The sequence below is a fragment of the Ammospiza nelsoni genome, chromosome 4 (genome assembly GCF_027579445.1).
Source record: "Ammospiza nelsoni isolate bAmmNel1 chromosome 4, bAmmNel1.pri, whole genome shotgun sequence".
Lineage (NCBI taxonomy): Eukaryota > Metazoa > Chordata > Aves > Passeriformes > Passerellidae > Ammospiza > Ammospiza nelsoni.
Genome location: NC_080636.1, coordinates 67,911,849 through 67,933,007, shown reverse-complemented (window position 1 = coordinate 67,933,007; position 21,159 = coordinate 67,911,849). Strand labels below are relative to the sequence as shown.

The 21,159-nt window shown below is 42.7% G+C and overlaps 1 protein-coding gene across 2 annotated transcripts in view; it reads left to right on the top strand.

The window, feature by feature from the left end:
• The first annotated feature begins 1,836 nt into the window (after window positions 1–1,836).
• The window catches only part of MTTP (microsomal triglyceride transfer protein), a 28,831-nt gene continuing 9,508 nt past the window's right edge, over window positions 1,837–21,159 (top strand). The window contains exons 1-11 of one of the 2 annotated variants that reach the window (XM_059471352.1): window positions 1,837–1,939; window positions 8,226–8,413; window positions 8,980–9,123; window positions 11,147–11,254; window positions 12,009–12,125; window positions 13,168–13,307; window positions 14,136–14,286; window positions 17,589–17,746; window positions 18,617–18,785; window positions 19,373–19,480; window positions 20,385–20,597. In XM_059471352.1, coding sequence (XP_059327335.1) covers window positions 8,980–9,123; window positions 11,147–11,254; window positions 12,009–12,125; window positions 13,168–13,307; window positions 14,136–14,286; window positions 17,589–17,746; window positions 18,617–18,785; window positions 19,373–19,480; window positions 20,385–20,597 — 1,308 coding nt within the window. In that variant the 5' untranslated portion in view covers window positions 1,837–1,939; window positions 8,226–8,413. Of the gene's footprint in view, window positions 1,940–3,674; window positions 3,952–8,225; window positions 8,414–8,979; window positions 9,124–11,146; window positions 11,255–12,008; window positions 12,126–13,167; window positions 13,308–14,135; window positions 14,287–17,588; window positions 17,747–18,616; window positions 18,786–19,372; window positions 19,481–20,384; window positions 20,598–21,159 lie in introns of those variants that run through there. The other variant, XM_059471351.1, reaches the window with a different exon arrangement.

Genomic DNA, 21,159 nt, shown 5'->3' with positions numbered 1-21,159 from the left:
GCGGGCGGTGTCAGGGCGCGCGCCACCTCCCTCACACCCCCAGCCGTGGCTTTGGGGGCTCCGTGGGGATAAAGGGCAGCGAAAAGGAAGAGAAAAGCTTATTTTTATCTGATGGTTTGAGTTCAGGCAGGGGCCAGCGAAGTATTTTTGGCTGGTGGCATTCCTCCGGGCAGATCTGTAGCTGCAGAGGTCCCCGGCAGTGCCGCGCTCCCTCCGCCCCCGCGGGAGAGGGCCGCGCCTTCGCGCTTCCTATTTTTAAAGGCCGCCGACAATTAGGTTTTTAAACTCCGGTGTCAGTGCCCAGCGAAGGCAGTGAAGTTCTTTCACTGCCAGATAACTTTACGAAAGAATGCTGCCCTGTTTCAGGAGTCGGTTTTGGAGACTGGGATGATATTCTATGGGAACAATGTATGTTGGGCAGCCTGAGTATGTAGATGTCTGTTTGCCCCCGGTTAACGAGGCACACAAAGTTAGCAAACACACGAGCGTGCGCTGCCATAATCCCCTTTCCGTGTGCATCAGTGTTTAGCTCAGGTTTCATGGGTGCCACATATACACACTCGGACAGTTTTAGTGCTGGTTTCGGGTTTGCCACAGCTGTGTTGCACTCACAAAACTGCGTGGTGTCACTATAGTGAGACACTGACCTTTCAACTGCTGCTGGAATTAAATATTTGCTGTAGTATTTGATCTAATGTGTGATTCCTGTTCAGTGCATTGCTTTAAAAATAGCTCGATTTGCATTTGCTGGGGTCTATTTAAAACCTCACTCACGTTACTATTAATATCTAGCTTGACACGCCAGCATCATAAAAGCCCAAATGCTCCAGTCTCCCTGTGGAGAATCCTTTGGTGTTTTTTGGTCACTGAAAGGGAGCAGATGAGTTACCAATAGAAGCCTTTTTTTTTTTTTAAAAAGCGAAAGACATCTGACAAAGTCATGTAATACTCAGATGTGCTTTTTCCTAGAATGAAGAAGCTGCTTACGCAGTTTGTTTTTCTCATAGTGCCCTCTGCAAAGCATCAGTATTGCTCATCCAGCCCCCTGTGTCCTCAGACAACAACAGAGCATCATGCAATGTTTTCCAAAGTCTGCCAAGTGGTGACAAAGTGAAATGAAAAACTGAGCAGTCGCAAATATTGGGAAAGAGCTGTCTGTCTAAATTTCATTATTTTTATAGGGCCTTAACGTGACCTTTTCAAGATGCTGATCCCAATGGTGAGTCACCCTCTCTCCCAGCAACTGAAATAACTAAATATTCCAGAGCTCAAAGCTGCAGCTCAAGAGGCAGACTATGGAGAAGAAAAAAGATACTCAGGGGAGGCTCAGGTGTGGCCAATATCATTGCTCCCCGTGGGCTGGGCCTGACTGCAGCACTCTTGAGGAAGGCTCAGGTTGCAAACTGGCTTTGGCCAGTGGCTTGGGTGGGCATCTCTGACCCCCTGCCCCCTGTGGCAGAAACAGGGGGTCTTATTCACCCAAAGCCTGCGAGCTGGGCAGCAGCTGAAGGGTAAGGATGCACTGAGGTACTTTGGTTTGAGTTGAAGGGGTACTGAAGGTTTGAGTTGAAAAGCAAGATCTTTGTGCTGTTGCTTCAGAAGAGAAGGCAGAAAGAAACATTTTGTTGACTCAGAACAGGGGAGGAAATCTCATTAGTTTTATTAGGCTGTATAAAGATATGAGCCCTATAGTTTGGACTCTGGAAAATGTGCAGCAGCAGGAATACTTTGACCCCAGTCTGTATGCCAGCATGGCGTGAGGCATCCATGAGGGGCTGAGCCTGTACGTGGAGTGGACTTTGGTGGGCACAGCGCCGTTTGCACGGGTGTAATCTGCCTGAAAGGAAGTCACTGCTGATTAACTCTGGCCATAACTGGGGTGAGGCTCAGGCCTCCTGTTTCTAAGATGTCTGAAGAGCACCCCAGCTCTGTGTTACAGGTAAGCCTGTGGGTGTATAAATGTGTGTGCACGTGGAAATGTATGGACAAAATTCCTCTACGTGACAGTTGTGCCCTTAGCTCTGCAATTGACACAGCTACAGTGGTATCCAAAGAGAGATGTGGATTTACATCAGCAGGAGATCTGGCTAGGGATATTCTAACAGAGGCCTTTTTTTAAAAAAGTATTTTATTTGAAAGAAGAAATAAATTTCCTGTGTCTCAAGAGCACAGAAAGAGGACAATTGCTCTTCTTCAGATTTCAAACCAACGTCACCTCCCCCTTCTGAGTAAAATGTCAATGCTACTTTTCTGAAGCAGGACCCATATCTCTGGTCTTTCTCTAGATGGAGTTGGTTTTGCACCAAGATAGTGTCCTTATTGTTTTCAAAACAGCACTGAAAGCCTGGAAAGCTCCTTGTTTACTAAATGCAGCAAAAGGAGGCCTCTGCCTCAGCCCCTTGAATTCGGGAGCATGCCACAACCTGTGCTGAGAAAGCAGCATAACCAACCACAAATGGGGAAGAAGCAAAGGCAGACCCCTGGGGTTTCCTAATCTCCTCCCTCCCACGTGTGCACACACAAACAAAATACAGGAAGAGGCCCAGGGGTAACTTCACAAGGTGCAGATGAGCATGGGGGAGAAGCAGTGGCATGGGCCTGTTGTTTCCCACTGCTGGGCAATGATTGACATCCACAGGGTTTGCTCAACTTCTCTTTACCACAAAAAAAAAAAAAAAAAACAGAGGAGGCACTTATACCCCTCAAGGTGAAGGCTGCTCTCACTTTACCATCCCTCACAGAGAATGAGGCCCTCTGGGAGCATCTAATTGCAGCCTGGGGTGGCACTTGCTGGGTTGGGTTGTGTGTAGATCGCAGTCACATGAAATCAACCTGAGGAAGTGAAGTGGAAGACTGTGTGGATGGCTCCCATATGTGTTTCCTTTGCTGGCAGGGACAGATCCTGCTTCCTCCCAGAGCTGGGAAGGCTTTGTGTGCTGGGGAGAGGCATGCAGCCTCGCAGGGCATGCCAAGAAACATGGAGGGTTGGCCTGCTGCCCCACTGACACCTGAGGGACAGCTGAAGGACATCCTTTAACCAGCCCTGTGGCCATGAGGTTAGTGTGAGAGGGCCTGGGATTTACGGTCAGAGCAAAAGGGAGGCATGTGGGTTAGTCAGGCAGGGCCTTTTCAAGGGAGGTGGTGAAGGAAGCACAAGAAAAGGGGGAAGGGCTTGGTTTGCCCTGCTCCCAGACCTTGCCAAGCTGGTACCCTTCATGGAGACGGGACAAAATGTCTTGTTTTATCTCATCTTTCAGGCTCTAACCTCTACCACTGCAATGATATAAGATGGGGGCTGGGGATGCTGAAAGAAAGAACATTGATTTAGTATGGTACAGTGCAACGGGCACTGACATCACATCTGAGTCTGTAATGAAGTAGGATCCGTTTTTGGGATGGCACTGATAAATCCCATGTACTTCTGTTTCCTGGAAGACCCTTAAAAAAACTCTGCTTCTGTGGTTGCTCAGAGATGATGACAGATGATGCAAGACAGTGGAAACAGTGGTCAAGATCTGGCCCCTGGCAGAAACAGAGCTGATGGTCCTTTCATTCAGAGAGAGGAGTGGTGGCAGGATCTGGTTCTTCCAGCACTGGAGGTGGGCTCTGCTGCTCAGAAATGGGTCTGTGTGGGCTCAGTATTCAAAAATGAAAGCCGGGGCGATCGATAAAATGGGGTAGAAACTGCCAGTTACCTTAGTTCTTAATAATTAACTGGAAGTCCTTTAATGAACTTAGTACCTGAGTGTGGAATTTGGAATCTGACCTTTACTACATCTAGATAAACAGTGTGGCCAAGCCTGTGGCTCTCTCTGCAAGCTCCACTCTCAGCTCACTTCTTGGAGGTTCTCACACTTCATGCTGCAGTCAGGAGCTCGGCTGAGTCCAGCATGATTCTTCTTACCGTGCTGTTCCTTTGCATCATTTCCACCTACTCAGCCTCTGTGAAAGGTAGGTCTGTACTGGGCTTGGTTCAGCTTCTGCCTCAGCAGAGGCAAAACCAGTGTGTGTATGCAGATCTCTGTTTTGCTTCAGAAAATTATCAGCTTTACTCAGACATGCTTGAGTAATACAAGATGCATTTACTAGCTAGGTTTAAGTGCTTGTGGCATTCCTCTCAGCAGAGGTGATGGAGGAGATGATGTTTTCAAGTGCACAGGGGCAGTGGTGTTACCAGAAGATCAGAAATCTTGAACTTGCTTAATCAGGACATACTGTGGGGGCACTGACTTCAAAGGGACTTTTCACACGCTCAGAAGTTAAACACATGGAGTGTTCTGTGGAGCAGAGCCAGGAAGTGCTCAGGGCTGCCCAGGTTTCAGCTTCTGAGCAGTTGACTCAGCTACCACTGAAGTCAGTAAGAAGCATCCTGTTAATTTCATGAGAACATTGCTCTGTAGTAAGTCTTCAAAATCTGGATGTCTGCAGAAACCCTGTGAGCAGAGCTTTACTCAGGTGTCCTGACAAAGTCAAGGGTATGAAATCTTGGAGACTGCTTCAGCAGTGCCAATGTATGAAAAGGAAAGGTGTCTGTAGTAGTGACTCTCCATGTACAACTTCCCATTAAATTTAGAGGAGCAGTAACCTTAAGCTGAGTTTTTTAGTTTAATGAGGATGTCTTCATCATGAAGGGAAGCAGGGGGAGCGCAACATCCTGGGCTAAGCTCTTTAAAGGGCTGTAGAGATGCTCTCATGGGTGCCACCTCCTGCATTCTGCAGGGAATCCAGGACACTGTGTAAGCACTGAGCAGCAACCTTCCTTCTTCCCTGCCTCTATACACCCTCATGACAGGAGTTATAAAGGAGAGAAATTTGCAAGCAGTGCCTCTTTACCTGTCAGTTTATTTCATGAGACTGCCACGTTCCGTTTATGGCTAGGCACCAATGTCCCACATTTCTGGTGTCTGATCTTCCCAGCTTCCCCTTAATATCAATTAAACAAAGCTTCTTGATGTGAAGTAGTATTTGCTTGTCACATTCCCCAGGATACTGAGCAAGCATTTTCCCTTGAATTAGTCATCCCTTCAGCTCTGCCAGATTTCCTCTCTCTTGTGCAGAGGGATTGAGAGCTAAATTACTGGCCCAAAGGCCACTTAGGGCCTCAGGGTGAGAGCTGGGATTAGGATTAGTGTTTTACCTTTTCATCAGGCCACGCTGCCTTTTGGAAATATTGAAACATTATTCTGTTTGATTCAGGTAGGTCAGCACACGTAAAACTTTCCTACTGCAGTTCCACTTGAAAAATGTTTTCAAATAAGCGGATGGGGTTTGCTTTTTAAAGCTATCTGGTGTCAGAGATAGTGGCAAAAATGATTTATGAAGCTAGAGCTGGCAAGTAGTTAGAGACACACATGCTGTGCATGCCATATGTATTAATAAAAGGCACAGGACTTGACAGCTGTCTCTGCTCATGCAGTGTAACCTTCTGTATTATACAGTATCATGATTTAATTATAGACTTGGCATGTTACCCTTAATGACAGACACTTAACGTTACTAGTCAAACTATGTGTTATGCACTCCACCTTGCAAGCAGCACTTCTGACCCCCAGAGAGCTTGGCTGGGCTGCTGGCAGTCTGTGTGTCCATCTCTCCTCCCTTCTCAGGCAGTGGGACACTTGCCATCAGCTGAAATGTCAATGGCTGCACAGGCAGCAAGGATCCCAGCGCTGTGCTGAATACAAAGGAAGGAGCTTCTAAAAGGGTCACTTTCTATTAAGAAAAGTTTCTATCAGAAAGGTGTTGCAATATTCCTGTCAGAATAGTACTGGTGTTTTCTTCGTGGAAGTTGGCATGAAAATTTAGTTTTGTTGTTTTGAGTACTGGTTCTGCTCAGTGACCCTGTGCCTCTGTCTGTCATCTGTCACCTCTCAGCCTGACCACACTCTTCATTTGTCTCTCTTGGGTTCCCCATTTCCACAGGGATAAGTGCTAACTCTTTGGGACTGCTTTCAATACTGCCTCATCCCTGCTGCTTCTCTTATCATCATCCACTCTTGGCCTACCCTTGCCCAGTCTGGCAACTAAAGGTGTCTTCTGCCCTGGATCCTGCAGTGTTTTCTATGTGTGAATTGGTAAAAGTTTTCAATACCTCATGTTCTTCTAGCTCCCAGGAATACTTTGCAATTATTCATTTCTTTCATGACACTTGCAAGAAGGTCCTGCATCATTTGCTCATCTGTTTCCTTTAGGATGGAACAGCTCTATTGTATGTGGGGATAAGCAAATGCTAAAAGGGAGGAGGAGGGAAGGAACTCTTACAAAAAAAGAATAAAACCATGTGTGTGTTCAGCTGTGGGGAAAGGAAGAGGGTAGGTGAAAGGTGCTTTTAACTGAGAATAGGGAGGGAGCAAAACCACAACATGCGCCTTAACTAATAAGACTTGTCTCTGAGCACCCAAATAATTTCTCTTGGATGTGCTATTCCCCTACTTTTTTCCTGTAGATGGGGCTGTGTTTAGAATGCACGTAGTGGGTGGTATTCCTAAAATCTCAGCCAATACTAAGTCCTTTGCACTGCAGTTTCTGCTGCAAATCAAGGACATTGTGAACCAAGGACATTTTGAACTGGCTCCAAGGCACTGCAGGGAATCTGTCCCTGAAAGGCATAGCCACCTCTGAGCAGGCACTGAGCACCCTCTACTCTCAGGGGTAAGGTAGCTTCAAAGCAGGGAACTGGGGAAGGAAATTGGCTAGGAAATTTACAGTAAACCTCCAAGAAGGGTTACATGCCTCTTGGTGACTTTGTTTGGAAACAGACACACAAACATGCAAAACCAGACAGCCCCATTGTGCCAACATGAATCCTTCAACCTCCCTGGGAAAAAATCAATAGTTACAGCTTTGGCCTCTCACATGTGAGCAGGCTGAGCCCACTGGGATCACCAGACTTGCTGCACCACATCCCCAGCTGGCATAAAGTCTGTTTAGTTCTGTAACTTTGCCAGTTTACACAACTTGCAGATTAAACTTGCTGGAGTGTCCATTTTGCTCAGGGAAAGGTTCTTTGAAGCTGACCTTAATCCACTGCTATGGTATCTGAGTGAACAGGGAAACAATGTGATGCAAAGTCTTAATGAAGCAGGGGTTTTGAACTGCAGAATGTATCCATCCAGCCATGATGGAACTACCCGTGCACCCACCTAAATGGGCTTTAAAATATTAAAGTGAAATAAGACTGATTTTCCTTTCCAACAATGCAGTGATTTGAAGCTTATTTAAGTGAGTCAGATAAAACAGAGAGGTATAAGATAAATCAGGATAGCCTGATGAATCTCTGCAGGGGGCTTTGAAGACACTGATTCCATTACAGCATGCCTAAGAATTTTTCTGAGCTGTTGTGGGAGATTTTTCTTCTTTCCTCTGCCCTTCCCTGCACTTGTCATAAGATTGAGATGCATGTCCCTGAGGACAGCACTTTGTGTTTCTTAGATTACCTCTGTTGTGAGCATGTTTCTGCTCTGTACCTCCTGAACTCCATGAAGAAATCTCCAGTGCATTCAGTGGTGCAGCATTTGGGTGTGTGAGGCTGGTGCTGTGCTGCTTACAGATAGCACCTAAGGTTACTCTGTGTGTGTTTGCTTTGAGAATGTTAAGAGCACTTAGTGTACAGCCAGCTTATTTTCCCTTCTCTTCCCTTTTACATTCCTTAAAATATATAAATTAACAGAAGAGACACAGCTATGGGAACAATTATTTAGTTGAAAGAACAAGAGCTTAATTATTTTATCTAAAAAATACATTCTTAATGTTTTAATCACATTCATGTCACCTTGGGCAAGTCTCTCCATGGAAAGATTCCCAATAAATGTGCAAGAGATGCAGATAATTATTTATGTTGGCCCCAACAAATCACATCAGTGCATTTCACATTGCTAAGCACACAAATTGTGTGATTATTAACAGTATTTTGAGTTGCAAATAATTTTGGATTAATTTGTAATGCTAACATAGCTGAAGAGAAGAATCTGACAGTCTTAAAGAGCTAGAAAAAGGATTTTGTCACCTTTCTTATGTTAAATATGTATGATCAGTGTCAACTTAATCACAAAAAACCCCAGCTGCTTCAGTGAGACAGCCTCTGTAATCAGGAGTAGTAGGATCAGTCCCATAAATCTTTTGCTTGTAATTAAATTTTTCATTTTTCTGAAGGTTTCTTAGAGAAAATGGTAGATTATGAGAGTTAGTCAATTCTAAAATGCTGTTTGTTTTTTCTTTCCAAACAGGGCACACTACAGGGCCCAGCCTAAATAATGACAAGCTATATAAGTTTGCTTACTCAGCTGAAGTCTATGTTGATCAAGTGAAAGCATCCCTGCAGAAAAGTGCAGGATATCGGATTTCTTCTGGTGTGGATGTCAACCTCTTATGGAGAAATCCTGACAATGATGATGACCAGCTGGTCAAAATTACGGTAATTATTGCCTTCAGACAACTTAAAACATACCCAATCTTTTCTGCACTTATCTAGCTGCTGATCTAATCTCAGAGAACTCACTTTCAGAACACAAGCTAAACCTTTTGTTCTCGAGTCTCATCAACTAAACCCAGCTGCTTTGATGATCTAATTCCTATAGAATAAGATTTCACAAGTAACTATCTAACATCATAAGCCAGCACTTCAGAATGTCTCCTGTATTTAGAAATTGCTTCATACAGCACCTATAGCTTCAAGTGACTGGTGTGCAAGCCCTTACCTGAGGGGCAATAGGTTGTCCTCAGTTGTAACTGCAAATATTTTTTAAGTAGAAACTGGGTTTGTTACTTAGCTTTCTGGTGACATTTTCTGGGACTTATTTCCCCAGTGGAGAGCACTGGCTTCTTTTGTAAACTTTGACATAGTAATCATGGAAGATTAATAATCAGAACCAGAAATGCAGAAAGAGAGAACATTGATTATGTGATTTAGTCTATCTACTCTACTCCAGGCCAATTCTACACTGCTCTCTACATTAATTTTCTCTGCTTTTGCTTTGCTAGATGAAAGATGTTCAGGTTGAAAATGTGAATGAGCGTCCAGCTGATAAAAACATCTTCAAAGGAAAAAGCACAGAGAAGATCATCGGGAAAGAGTATCTGGAGGCTTTGCAGAGGCCCATAATGGTTGAGCTAGTCCGTGGAAAGGTAAGCGCCTGTCTTTTAAAATTCAGTCCCTAAGGAAACATGACAGAAATCTTTTGTAACAGACTTGAAGAATTTACCAGTTCACTATTCACTCAGTGTTTTTAATAAGCCATTGTGTCCTGTCATTCTGTGTGCAATACAGTAGTTGAGAACAGACTGTAATTTACCTTCTAGCCCAAGCCTAGAAGAACACCACGCAGTGGGGAAGTAAAGAGCAGATTATTCACAAAGATAGGTACACATTGGATATATGCACAATTGCTGTGTGGGATTTGTGCTATTGATTTCAGCCAGGGCAGGATTTTGTCCAAGATCTGAAGGCAGAAAAGCAGATACAATTTGTCATGAGGGATGTTCTACAGAGTCTGTGAGGAACTCAGTAGAGTGTTAATCACTTTTTAAACCCTTATCAAGTATTTTACCAGGATTGCTTTTCCTAGCTCCTTGGTTTTCTTATTTATTTCTGTGTCACCTGCCAAGTTAATGAGCTTGATGCTGAAAGACCTACAGCCTTATATGTTTTTCCCCCACTGGGAGACAGTCTCCAAAAATCAGAAGAGAAGGGTCAGAGAGCCGATGTGTCTCAACATGTGCCTGGGTTTTATATCATACCCTGGGAGAACACCAAAGTGCTGTCCCAGCACAGGAGCACCCATGTCCATTTGTAGCTCTCAGTGTCCCCCTTTCTCTAACACACTTTCTCTAAGAAGGGGATTCAAGTACATCCATCCCACTCTCTTTTCCCCTGCAGAGCTGCTTATGAGAGCTACCCTTGTACTCAGCCTACTCTTGTGGCCAGGGAGTGGTGGGGCTCAAGCCATGGCTGCTTCTGTCTCCTGCCCCTGGTCCTTCACCCTCCTGTTGCTTGTGGCATTGGGCCAAGAGCCCCATTTTCCCCTCTGCAGCCCGAGCAATGCTCAGCAGGTGGGGCAGGAGGGGCTGTGAGAAAGGAGGAAGGTTGAAGGTCACACTCCCTTTTCCCATCTGCAGAGTGCAGTGAGAGCTGTGACACTCTATCCCAGCAGGATCTTTACCTCCTGCTGTAAATAGGCACTGAGCACATACCCTGGCTGCCAGCTCAGCCTGCTGAATTGCAGCTGCTATCAGACCTGCTCAGTAACTTTCAGACTCAGCCTTGTCATCAGTTTTACACAACATAAAAAGAAACAGGACAGCGCTGGCTGTGAACTGCACACATCCCTACATGAAAACAGAGGTAACCAGAAGAACACAGAATGCATCTGCTCCTCATACATTGCACACTTTCATATGCTAAGGCTAAGATGTAGTATTAAAACTTGAGCTTTTTCTCAGGTGGTAGGGTCTATATGCTCCTTTTATGATTTCTTTGTGGTATGACAATTTCAACCCTGGCACAGTAAATTTCACTTTTCAGGGTTACCCCAAGATAACATACTGGTTGCACTTACAGTTCCAGATAAAGGGGCATTTCTAAAGCACCTTGAATGCAGAGTGGAGGTGCAAAGTCTTGTTACCAGAGGAGAGGCTCAAGCACAATAGTTGACCCATGAAGTGCAAAGGTTGTGATATGTTTGACACGTCATTGAAGTCATTCTATCTGTGATTTATCTATGATTCATCCTGAGTTTTTGTAACCTGTGATTAAAGTGCAACAGATATTATGCCCCTGTGGGGAGTGATTACCTGAGGATTATGCAGAAAAATGAGTCGCCTGTGGAAGTATGAAAAGTTTCCCATTTCCCATCTAAATTCTCTCTAATTCCAGGAGGAGAGATGCTCACTGCACTGAAACTGTACTTAGGTTCAGCTGAAGGCCAAAATGTGTTTGTACAGTTATTGCCAGGCCCTGCAGCCTCCACAGTTTGCTCAAAATAAGCAAATAACAGATCCAAAGTAAAGGTTTTTCTAGAGTGGATCCTCACTATTCCTTTCTAATTTAACCAGATTTGTTACACACTTTTGAATGCTTACTATATGTTTGGGTTTTTTTTTGGTTTTTTTTTGTTTTTGTTTTTGTTTTTGTTTTTTTCAATTCCTACAGATCAAAACCTTCTACTCATATCAAAATGAACCTGGTTTTACTCAGAACATTAAGAGAGGTCTGGCCAGCCTTTTCCAGCTGCAGCTGCACTCTGGCTCTTCCCGTGAGGTATGGTGCTCTATCAGGCAAGATTATCATCACATGAGGAACAGGCAGAGCCTGATCTCCTCTGGAAGGCAGACCTGTGGTTCCTGCTGACTTCAGAAAGAGTGAACTGTGATAGAAATCAGTCCTTTGATAACATTTGAGGTTAGGGACTTAAGGACAGTCTTCTGCATATTTGGTGGCACCAATCAAATCGCTGCAATTAGCATAAAGAAGTAGTGCAATCCATTTGATTTAAAATGCCTTTATAAATCTAGCACAATTTGGTAATAAACCACCTTAAACCAGGTCACTATAAAAGTGATTATACTGCTCTTTAAAGTTGGCTGATTCCTAAATTCAATTTAGTGGAATCCCATTCTAAATCCAAGTACCCACACAAAGTCAGCACTGATTTAGCTGCATCCATTTAAGTTGCCTTCCATTGTTATATTTCTAAACCTGTCCCCTTAAACAAAGCTCAAATTTAACTCAAACTTGTGAGTATAGTGTAAGCTGCCTGGTATTTCCTAATTATTTTTTTTAAACAGCCATTGTTACTTTTCTTCCTAGCCATCTAATGAACAGTACCCCTGCCAATCCAAAGCAGATAGTTAGAACCACTGACATCCTCAAAACGGTTAAATAAACCCAAGCAGTACAGCATCTCAGGTACAGGATTCCAGCAGTGGAGAAAATGCTTCATCTTTGGAAGGTGTTGGGGGGTGTCCCAAAGATAAATTCAAGAAATTGTCCTAACCTAACTCTCTTTTCCAAGGTGGACATTTCTGGGAAATGTGATACTACTTACAATGTGCGGCAAGATCAAGTGACTAAAATAAAAGACCTGGACTCCTGTGAAATAGAAAAGAAAGGATTTACCAGCCACAACAAGGTATGATTTCTTTAACAAAATAAAATATATTCTTCCTATTTAAAATATATTCTTAGCAGCCCCTACTCATCTTCTCAGAAGTCCTTCTAGCATTAGAGGAAGCAGATTCTATATGTAAATTTTGTAGTTTTTCTAGCCCAAATGTCACATGTAGTTCCCATGGAGAGAACAGGGAATGGATTTCTCCTGTGGTGTAAACCACTTTGGCTCAGCTGATACAGATACAGTCATAGTGTTAATAGTAAGTTTTTCCCCATCTGCTGTAAATGCCAGGCAAGATGCTGACTCCTGAATGGAGCCTGGTTAGGCTTGCCTGGAAGGTCAAAGGCTTCCCTCATGCACAGGTGTAATACAGGAGATGTGCCATAGGGGTAAATGAAGCCCTACTACAGCCCTAGAGGTCCTCCAGTTAGTAAATGACTTTCTAAGTAGTCACTGCTGAGGACAGGCTGGACACCTGCTGGAGGCACTGGGATTCTCCACATCAGAAACTGACCTTTCTGAGCTCAGAGAAGTACAAACACACCACACACTCTCTTAGTAACTGCCTTAACGCTATGACTGGGTTGCCCATTTTCACACTACAAAGACATCATCTTGATTACAAAACAAGAAGCAAAGACAGCCACCTTGTTTGATCTGTGAACATAACAATCTGTTCATTGATCTGTTTGTGAACATGACAATCTTATTTACAAGATATTTCTCTGGAAAAGATTTTTGTCTTATTTAAAGCATATCTTAAACTAAATGTAGTACTGGGTCTTTTCTCAGTTGCAGCCTGCTCCACATCTTCCTCCCCTGCTCCTACTGTCCTTTACCCTGGTACATACTAAATTTGAAGCACATGGTGTAGAAGTGAGTGGGTACTTACTGCAGAGGGAATACTTGAAAACCTGGTTCATAGGCTTGAGATGCCTGCCTATATGCGCCTTCCTCATATGGCTCTGCTTCATTCCAAGTCTTGCCCTCATTTGGAACAGTGAGCTCTTTTCCTATGTTGTTTGTTGTATAACCCGCTTTCTGTTTTAATTATTTTCAGATCTTGGATATCAGTACAAAAGCCACATCTGCTACAGTTTATGTGCTGGAAGACAGTTTCATTAAATCCATTAAGGCAGAAGAAAATTTCGTTTTTGCTCTGAATTACCGACGAAAAACAGGTGCCAAAATAGTTTCAAAGTAAGTTGGGCAATTGGGCTGTCATTGATGGTGGAGGACTAGTGCTTCAAGTTAGGTTACATGTGTAGGTTTTATAGAATTAAGATCTAAGGCTGTGAACTCTCCAGGATTTAGGTCTCTTTTTTATCCATATACAGGTCCAACTGTGCCAGGTACCAGGTCCAACTTTGATTAAGGGTTCTACCACACCACAAATAATAAATAATGGCTTTTATAAGAAGTTAACAGGCAACAGCAGGAATTGGCCAAACCCTCTTAATCTACCCATTAGTGCTATAGGTGTTCTGTCATCTCATTTCTCAAGAAATACTTCTGATGGATTTCCATTTCTAGCATATGAGAGTTTGGAAGCATAGAAAATAAAATCTACTGCATAGAAAGGAAACAACAGTGAAACCTAGATCTGTGTTAGACTCCAGACTCCAAAACACTGAAAGTGTGGACATACTCATACAAGATAAATAATTCAGGCAACTCGGTAATAATAGATATTTAAAAGAAAAAGTACATTCAAAAATTTCACTTTCCAGATCTTTTAAGAACAAATATATGCAACATTTCAGAATGTATGTGAATACTGAAGGCTGTTTATCAAGTATAACAAATCTGTGCTTTAGAAAGTCTCTCACACAGGTATCAATTGCTTCTGTTACCTTAAAAGCCCCACAGACTTGCCATGTTCTGAACATTTTAAAATAAGAATTTAGTCAGTCTGCATTCTACATTTTTTAGTCTGCGGAGGGGTTTTTTGTTTCCCCTTGGTGTGATTTCTGCATCTGTGGGCTGGTGGTTGGGCTCTGATGGTGTCCTGACTGTGTGGATGTGCAGGCAGAGGCTGGAGCTGAAGTCAGTCCAAGCTGGGACGGGACTGATCGCTGCAAAGCAAGTCGCTGGTGTGATCAAGACCTTGGACCCCAATTATGTTGCCATTGCCCTGGAAGCAGAGCCAGTGAAATCTGAATGCAAAAAGTGCCCTTCAGTAAGTAAACACAGGTTCATTGGACATCAGGTTGCTTAGCTGAGCAGGACAAGTGTGAAAGCAAATTTTCTGTCCAAGCAGAACTAGGACAGGTCCAGCATAGCAATATAAAATGCACCCTGGAGTAGGGAGTACAGAAGTGTTGCAATGGTGCTCACCCCACAAGAGTGTCGTAAGATCTACCACTAAAAGTACCAACCTTTTTGCTCTCTTTTAAAGACTGCAATATTTCTCCAGATCACTAGAAAATACAGCACCCTGTTGTTTTATCTCACCTTGCCAGCCTTTAGCTGGGTGCACCTTATTTCCTCTGGGTGAAAATTAATTTTAAGATTGCTGACTGGTGTTTGTAAACAGTTTTATCATGGAGGAGCTGATCTGTTCCCAGGATTCAAGTTCTTTAGCCATTCCTCAGGCAGGCTAAGCATTTGTTGGTGGTATATTTAACGTCTTCTTACTACCTGACCCCGAGGAAGTCTTTTGTTAGGATTTTATAGATATTTTGCAAGTATAAAATGGGACTTTAGTGTTCTTGGGGAGTCCAATAATGTTCTCATTTTTCCCTGGGAAAAACATTGCCTTGTTTTTTTATATTTAAGACATCTGAAGGCTAAGAGCATGACAGTGTAAATGCATCATCTTTTGTTTTGCTAATGATGTTCATCATAACCTAAATAGATTACTACAGTGACTTTTAGCAAACAGTATTAATGCTATTACCATTGAGGAATGAATGGGAACATTAAGGATCATTATTCTCCAGTGTTGATAAGCAAGATATAGTTTCTATTCAGCACACAGAATTTTAGTCCTCCCGAGATACTCCTTATGAGCACAAATATGTTCCTGTATTGGAACTTTTGCTTTTTATTATTATTTGGAAGTAGCATTACACTGTAATAATTTTTCTTATCTAATGCTTGTTGAGCCACAGGGAAGACCAAAAAAAATATTTGGAGAATATAGAAATGATGCTGCCTGTGTGCTGGGGCAGTTCTAACAGGGAATATCAAGGCATCTTAAACAGAGTAGGGACAGGTGGTTTTTCCTTGACTCTGCCTGTCGGGGTTTGTGCTGACCAATTTGTCACTTGGGACTGAGTTTGTCATAACAGTTATAATTTTCAGACCAAGATAACAAACACAGGGTATAATTCCAGAGCACTGCCTGGGGACTGACCTATGTCATTATAAACCTAATGGCACAGGGAGAATGAAGTTCTGCTTTCTCACTGTATTTTTCAGTAACTGCTATGAAAAGATGGGCTCTATAAACAGAACACTGTATCCAAAGCAGCAACATAGCATATGCTACTTATATTTCATGGTATACATTAATGCCCTGCTGACATGCTATGCCTTAGGGTTTTACATTCTCAAAGCCCTTTTTAAATTGTAACAGGTCTTATCTCTATCTTTATGAATTTGATAAAATAATCATTACTACCCTCATTTCCCTGAGGTTATGGCAAATGTTTGCACTTAAAATCAGGTCTAGATTTCTATGTTAAGACAACATAAAGCATGCTCTTTTCAGAAGAGCTCATGTATCTTACACTCTTTTATGCTCATGGTTACTATGGGGAAGGATTCTTGCCCCTTCTGAAGGTGAGATGGGTTTGTTCTGTCTTGTGCAGCCACCCTTTGTACATTGGTAAGCAGCTGTCATACACAGACATTCAAAACCGACTCCTGCTCAGTTTAGAACCTCTTGGTTTCATTGGAGTTTTCCTAGAGTGCCCACAAGACCTCTGTTCTGATCTCTCTGTCAGAGAAACACAGGTCTGTGTCCACGCTGAATTGTCATGTGGAAGTGTGTGCATCTTGTGCCTGAATGTTTGGGTTTTTAAATCCAAACTGCCTGACATTCACATCAGGAGAATGAGGGCCCTCAGAAAAGTCAACTGTGAATGGTGTTTTTAATGCCATGGTCACTGCAGGAGATGGCAGCTGCTCCTGAGCACCCACCAAGGAAGGCCTGTTCTCCACTCTCTTTTTCTTGAGATAGCTCCAGCTTGCATCTCCCACCTTGCTTGTCTCTAGGGTATGGGCCAAACTGCCTAAGAGCAGCCCACACAGCTGGGCTCTGCACAGGAGAAAATGTAGGAGTAATGAGGTTAGAGGGTTTTTTTTTTGCTGGACTGTGGTGCAACTTCAACAGGGGGAATAAAAAGTGACCTATATATTTATCCAATTTCAGTTAATAATAGCTACACTGACCTTGGTGCTAAGCACTAATTACCAGTGGAGGTTAAAAGACCCATCTGTGCCTCAGAACATGAGCTCCTCCCAGCTGGTTATTAATCCTCAGGAAATATCCTATGTCTCAATCATTGTTGCCTAATTATTGTTTGTTACAGTCAATAGAAGTTGCACTCTGTACTGATGAATGATACTTCTAATTGCCAGCAGGTTCAAGTGCTATTGCCCAACACAAAATCCACAGAGGGGAACTATTTTAGTGAAGGTCAGATGGGTGCTACTTTTATTTCCCACTCAGGAAAACTGCAGTAAAGGCTGTTGCAAAGAACAGCTGAGTTTTCACCAAGGAATGTTCTCGATAACTTGAGATAACAGAGGCAAAGGCAAGGGAGAGAAGAAAGGTCAAAATACTGGCACCAGTTTCTTATGGGAGTGTAATTGGAAGGACAGATATGGGTGCTTTGCTACCATGTTGGCTTTTTCAGGTAAAAAATGTGATGTGGGAATAAATACAGCAACCATCATTTCACCTTTTATTTTGTACAATAGCTACAAATCCCTTTTTATGAAATTTTATGAAAAAAACCTGGGAATAACTTCTTGGATATTTAATCCTGTTCTGTACTAACCCAAAATTACCATCTTCTCAAAAAAAATGATTAATTAGTGGATTGGGGATTGTGCATCTCCCTTTTTTTTTTTTAAGTCTACTTAGGGAAAAATGGGAACATAAGGCAAACACAATATTCACCAGAAAGCACAGTAAATTTGCAAGAGAAGAGATTTCCCTTTATTCCAGTTACAGTATAAATAAATTGTATTGTTCCAAAAGAGATTGCAGTGAAGGTCATGTACAACATCAGGAAAATAATAAAGAGTTGGAAGAGAGACAGCTATAGAAAGATTTCTAAGATATTTGTGCTGGGATATCATAAATTACCTAATACTGAGCTAAAGGATCATAGGTCTGTTGGATTTCAGCTACTTTGAGCAACAGCATTTGCTCAAAGTAGCTGAAATCATATCAGCATTTATTTAGTCTGATTTTGAGAACTGAAGCTATAATCTGAGAGATTTCACATAATATGAATTGTTTTGCAGCTTTCTGAGCACTGGAAGAACATCAGAGAACAAATGCATCCTGACAAACTTTCCAAGCCTGATGCAGCAAAAAGCTTTTTGTCCTTCATTCAGAACATCAGGAAAGCTACGAAGGAGGAGATACTGAAAATTATTAAAAGTGAAAATAAAGAGCTTCTGTAAGTTACCATGAACAAGCTTTTAAAAGGTTTAAATTACTGAAAAATGCAGAAGGGCAGATTGCATACAAAGAGATTGAGTTCTGCTGGTGATGTCCTAGCAATGCAAACCCAGTGTTCAGTACTGTCTACAGGAAAAGGATTTTTTTTAAAGTTATGTTTGTTCTTGTAATATAATAAATTTTCAGCACACCCTTCAGCCACCAGGGTTGTATCTACAGTGCAAGGCCAACATGGTTTGTAGTTTAGCCAAAGGTTCTCAAACCAAATAGTTGTTCTGAAACACCTTATAACTTGTTCTTGACTTCCCATTGGTTTCCTTCAATAGGAAATACAACAAAGAAGTACTCCCAGGCAATGTTGATGCCTGGGAATTGTCCGAGTATTAGAGTTTGGTTGTGAACAGCATGCACACTGAAACTTGAGAGCTGAAAAGCATTTCTGAATCATGTGGTTGGGATCTTTCAAATAAATTGTAGCAGTTGTTAGCAATGGAGATAAACCTGAGAGTCACTCGGGAAGCATAGAAGCCTTTTCTCTATGTTTCATTGTGCATGCAGTACTAAAACACTTCTTTAAAACTACAGCCTTTTCCTGTAAACTTTAATACACTTGTGATGGTTGGGTGTTTAAACTTTTTTTGTCTCTTATTTGCATAAATTAAAATACTATCCATGGATATGAATCTGTGTGCCATTTTGAGGTGAAAGTTCAGGGACACTTTTTCCAACAAGAGTAAAAGATTCTCTTACTTGCAATGAAGAGCTGTTTCAGTACATAAGCTTCTTTCTCTCAATATGCAGCCAAGTCTTTTCAGTATTGACTGGCTCATTGCAAGGATGTGTTCATTTAATTTGCACTTCTTTGTAGTCCACAGGTAGTGGATGCTGTAACCTCGGCTCAGACCCCAGAATCACTGGAGGCCATGCTGGAGTTTCTTGACTTTAAGGATGCAAGCACTTTTATCCTGCAGGAGCGGTTCCTGTATGCCTGTGGATTTGCTTCTCATCCCAGTGAAACTCTCCTGAAATCATTAACTGTAAGTCCAACGACAAAAAAAACCAAAAACACAACAGAGCTAATATTCTTATGCCTTGTCCCAGTCAAAGGGGAAGAGAAGAAGAAACAACTGTTGCTGTTTCTAATTTTCCTTTCTTTATGCCTTCCAGGGTTTCCAATAAGTGTGCTATTGACACAAAGCCTGCAAGCAACAAATATTCCTATACCCAGACTGAAAGTCTAATTACTTTGTAAAATATTACCAAAATCCATTACTGGAAAAAGAAACATAATACTGAATGTTAAGAAAATAATTTGAGGATTGTTTGATTGTTGCATTATGAAAGTTCTGTAATCAGAACTGTAAATCCCCCCTTTTTTTTCCAAATGAATCTACTTGAGACACTGAATGTAACTGAAGGTGAAAATGACACTGAGTTATTATATGTAATATATATGTAATGATAGAGCTGTGCTGTGCTTAGCCTGAGCCCAGGCCATCGTGGTAATCACTGCCCTTGCATTGCATTATTGTTCACAGAAAATGAGGGAACCTGTTGAACCCACAGCAGTGTGGCTTGTCGTGTTTACTCTGAGACACTAAACAGCTTTGCTTTTGCATGACAGGAGAAGTTCAAGGGAGATGTCGCCAGTCAAGAAATCAGAGAAACTCTTGTCATTGTCATGGGAGCACTCATTAGAAAGCTGTGTGACAGGGATGGCTGCAAGCTGCCAGTGAGTATCTGATGGTCACTGCTGCCCAAATTCTGGTCTGCAACACACAGGACCAATCCCTGGTGACATTACTGGGGGAGCATGACAGACATGGGAAGCAGATTCTCCCACTTAAAATAAGTCCATGAACTCCTATGTTTGATAGAGGATTGTATTTTTTTTTTTTATAATGACCTCTACTTTATCAGATTTAGGCTTTAATCTTGTCTCTTCCCATTTCTGTGGCTGAACCTGTCAGCAGAAGCAGTATTTGTGCTGTCTTGTCCAAAAGCTTTGCATATCCTCAGAGAAACACTGGCCAACTCAGGGTCTGTTTATTATTTGCAATCATCTTAGGTTATTTCACCTCTGTAAAGAAAATTCACTGATTCAAATATTCAACTGTGCCCTGAACATCCATAGAAGGAGGAAGACTTTTACTCTGAGCATGAACTGAGTAGATGCTGGTGTTAGAGGATGAGAATGATCAGAGAAGGCAGCTGGATCTGTTTTGTTCAGCACTGCAGCACAGCACTGAAAACTTACAGAGCCCTTTTAATTACCTGAACAGGCCCTTTTAATGTCCCTTGTTAATTGCCAAGTACTTTTATAACATCATGTTCTGAGGCACTGAAGAACACTTCCCTTGCCTTTTTTTGTGGGAACTTGTTGGCCCCACAAGGAGGACCTGTGAAGTCCCTGAATCAGATCAGGAGCAGCTGGCAAGTGCTAACACTCTGGATCAGGTGTCACTGTGGCTGCAGTCACTTTGGTTATGCTTGAAGGAAGCCATCAACGTACAAATGAAATCTTTCCTAGCCCGGTGCCACAAAACATGCCAGAACCCTGCCCTGCCCCTTCTGCTCCTGCAAGGGGAAAAAGGGAGGTTTATGATCACCATTTAATGTGCTGTTGATTTTCTTAGGCTGTTGTGGAAGCGAAAAGGTTGATTCTGAATAGGCTGGAGAAGGCCAGCAAAGACGACAACGTGCAGATGTACCTGCTGGCACTGAAGAATGCACTCCTTCCCGAAGCAATTCCAGTGCTCCTGAAGTATGCTGAGTCAGGAGAAGGGCCCATCAGCAGCCTTGCTGCCACTGCCTTGCAGAGATATGATCCTTCTTTTCTCACCAAAGAGGTAAGAAAATTTGCTGCCCAAGAAAAGAAGTGCAGGAGACTGTATTAAAAATAAAGGGTAAATTCACAGAATTCATTTCTTGTCATCACCAACATGGACAGTGAGGTTGAGTCCAATCTCAGTAAGTTTGCTGATGGCACCAAGCTGTGTGGTGCAGTCAACATGCTGAAGGCAAGGAATGGACTGGTGGACACATGCTAGTCAGCCCTTGGCTCCAGGGTCGCACACAGCCACCAAAGGCAGCCGGCAGTCTGCAGGGAGAACCGGGCTCTGCTCGCCAGAGGGAGCACTTGGGCACCTGTGCAGCTCTGTTCTTCCTTGTGCTTTCACACAGGGAGAGCACACAAAGTAAGAGAAGGGTAAAATAGCTGCATTTTACCCTGCAGCCTCTAAGAATAGGAAAAGACATAGAAAACAGTGGGACAAGAGGTCCTTCCTCTGCTGCATTACCTTGTATTCCATTTCATACCTGCTGGCCATCAGGATTGAGGCTGTCCGGGTGCTGCTCTGCAATGAGCATATAGGAGGCCATTCAGTGGGACTACATGGCTTTCCACAAATT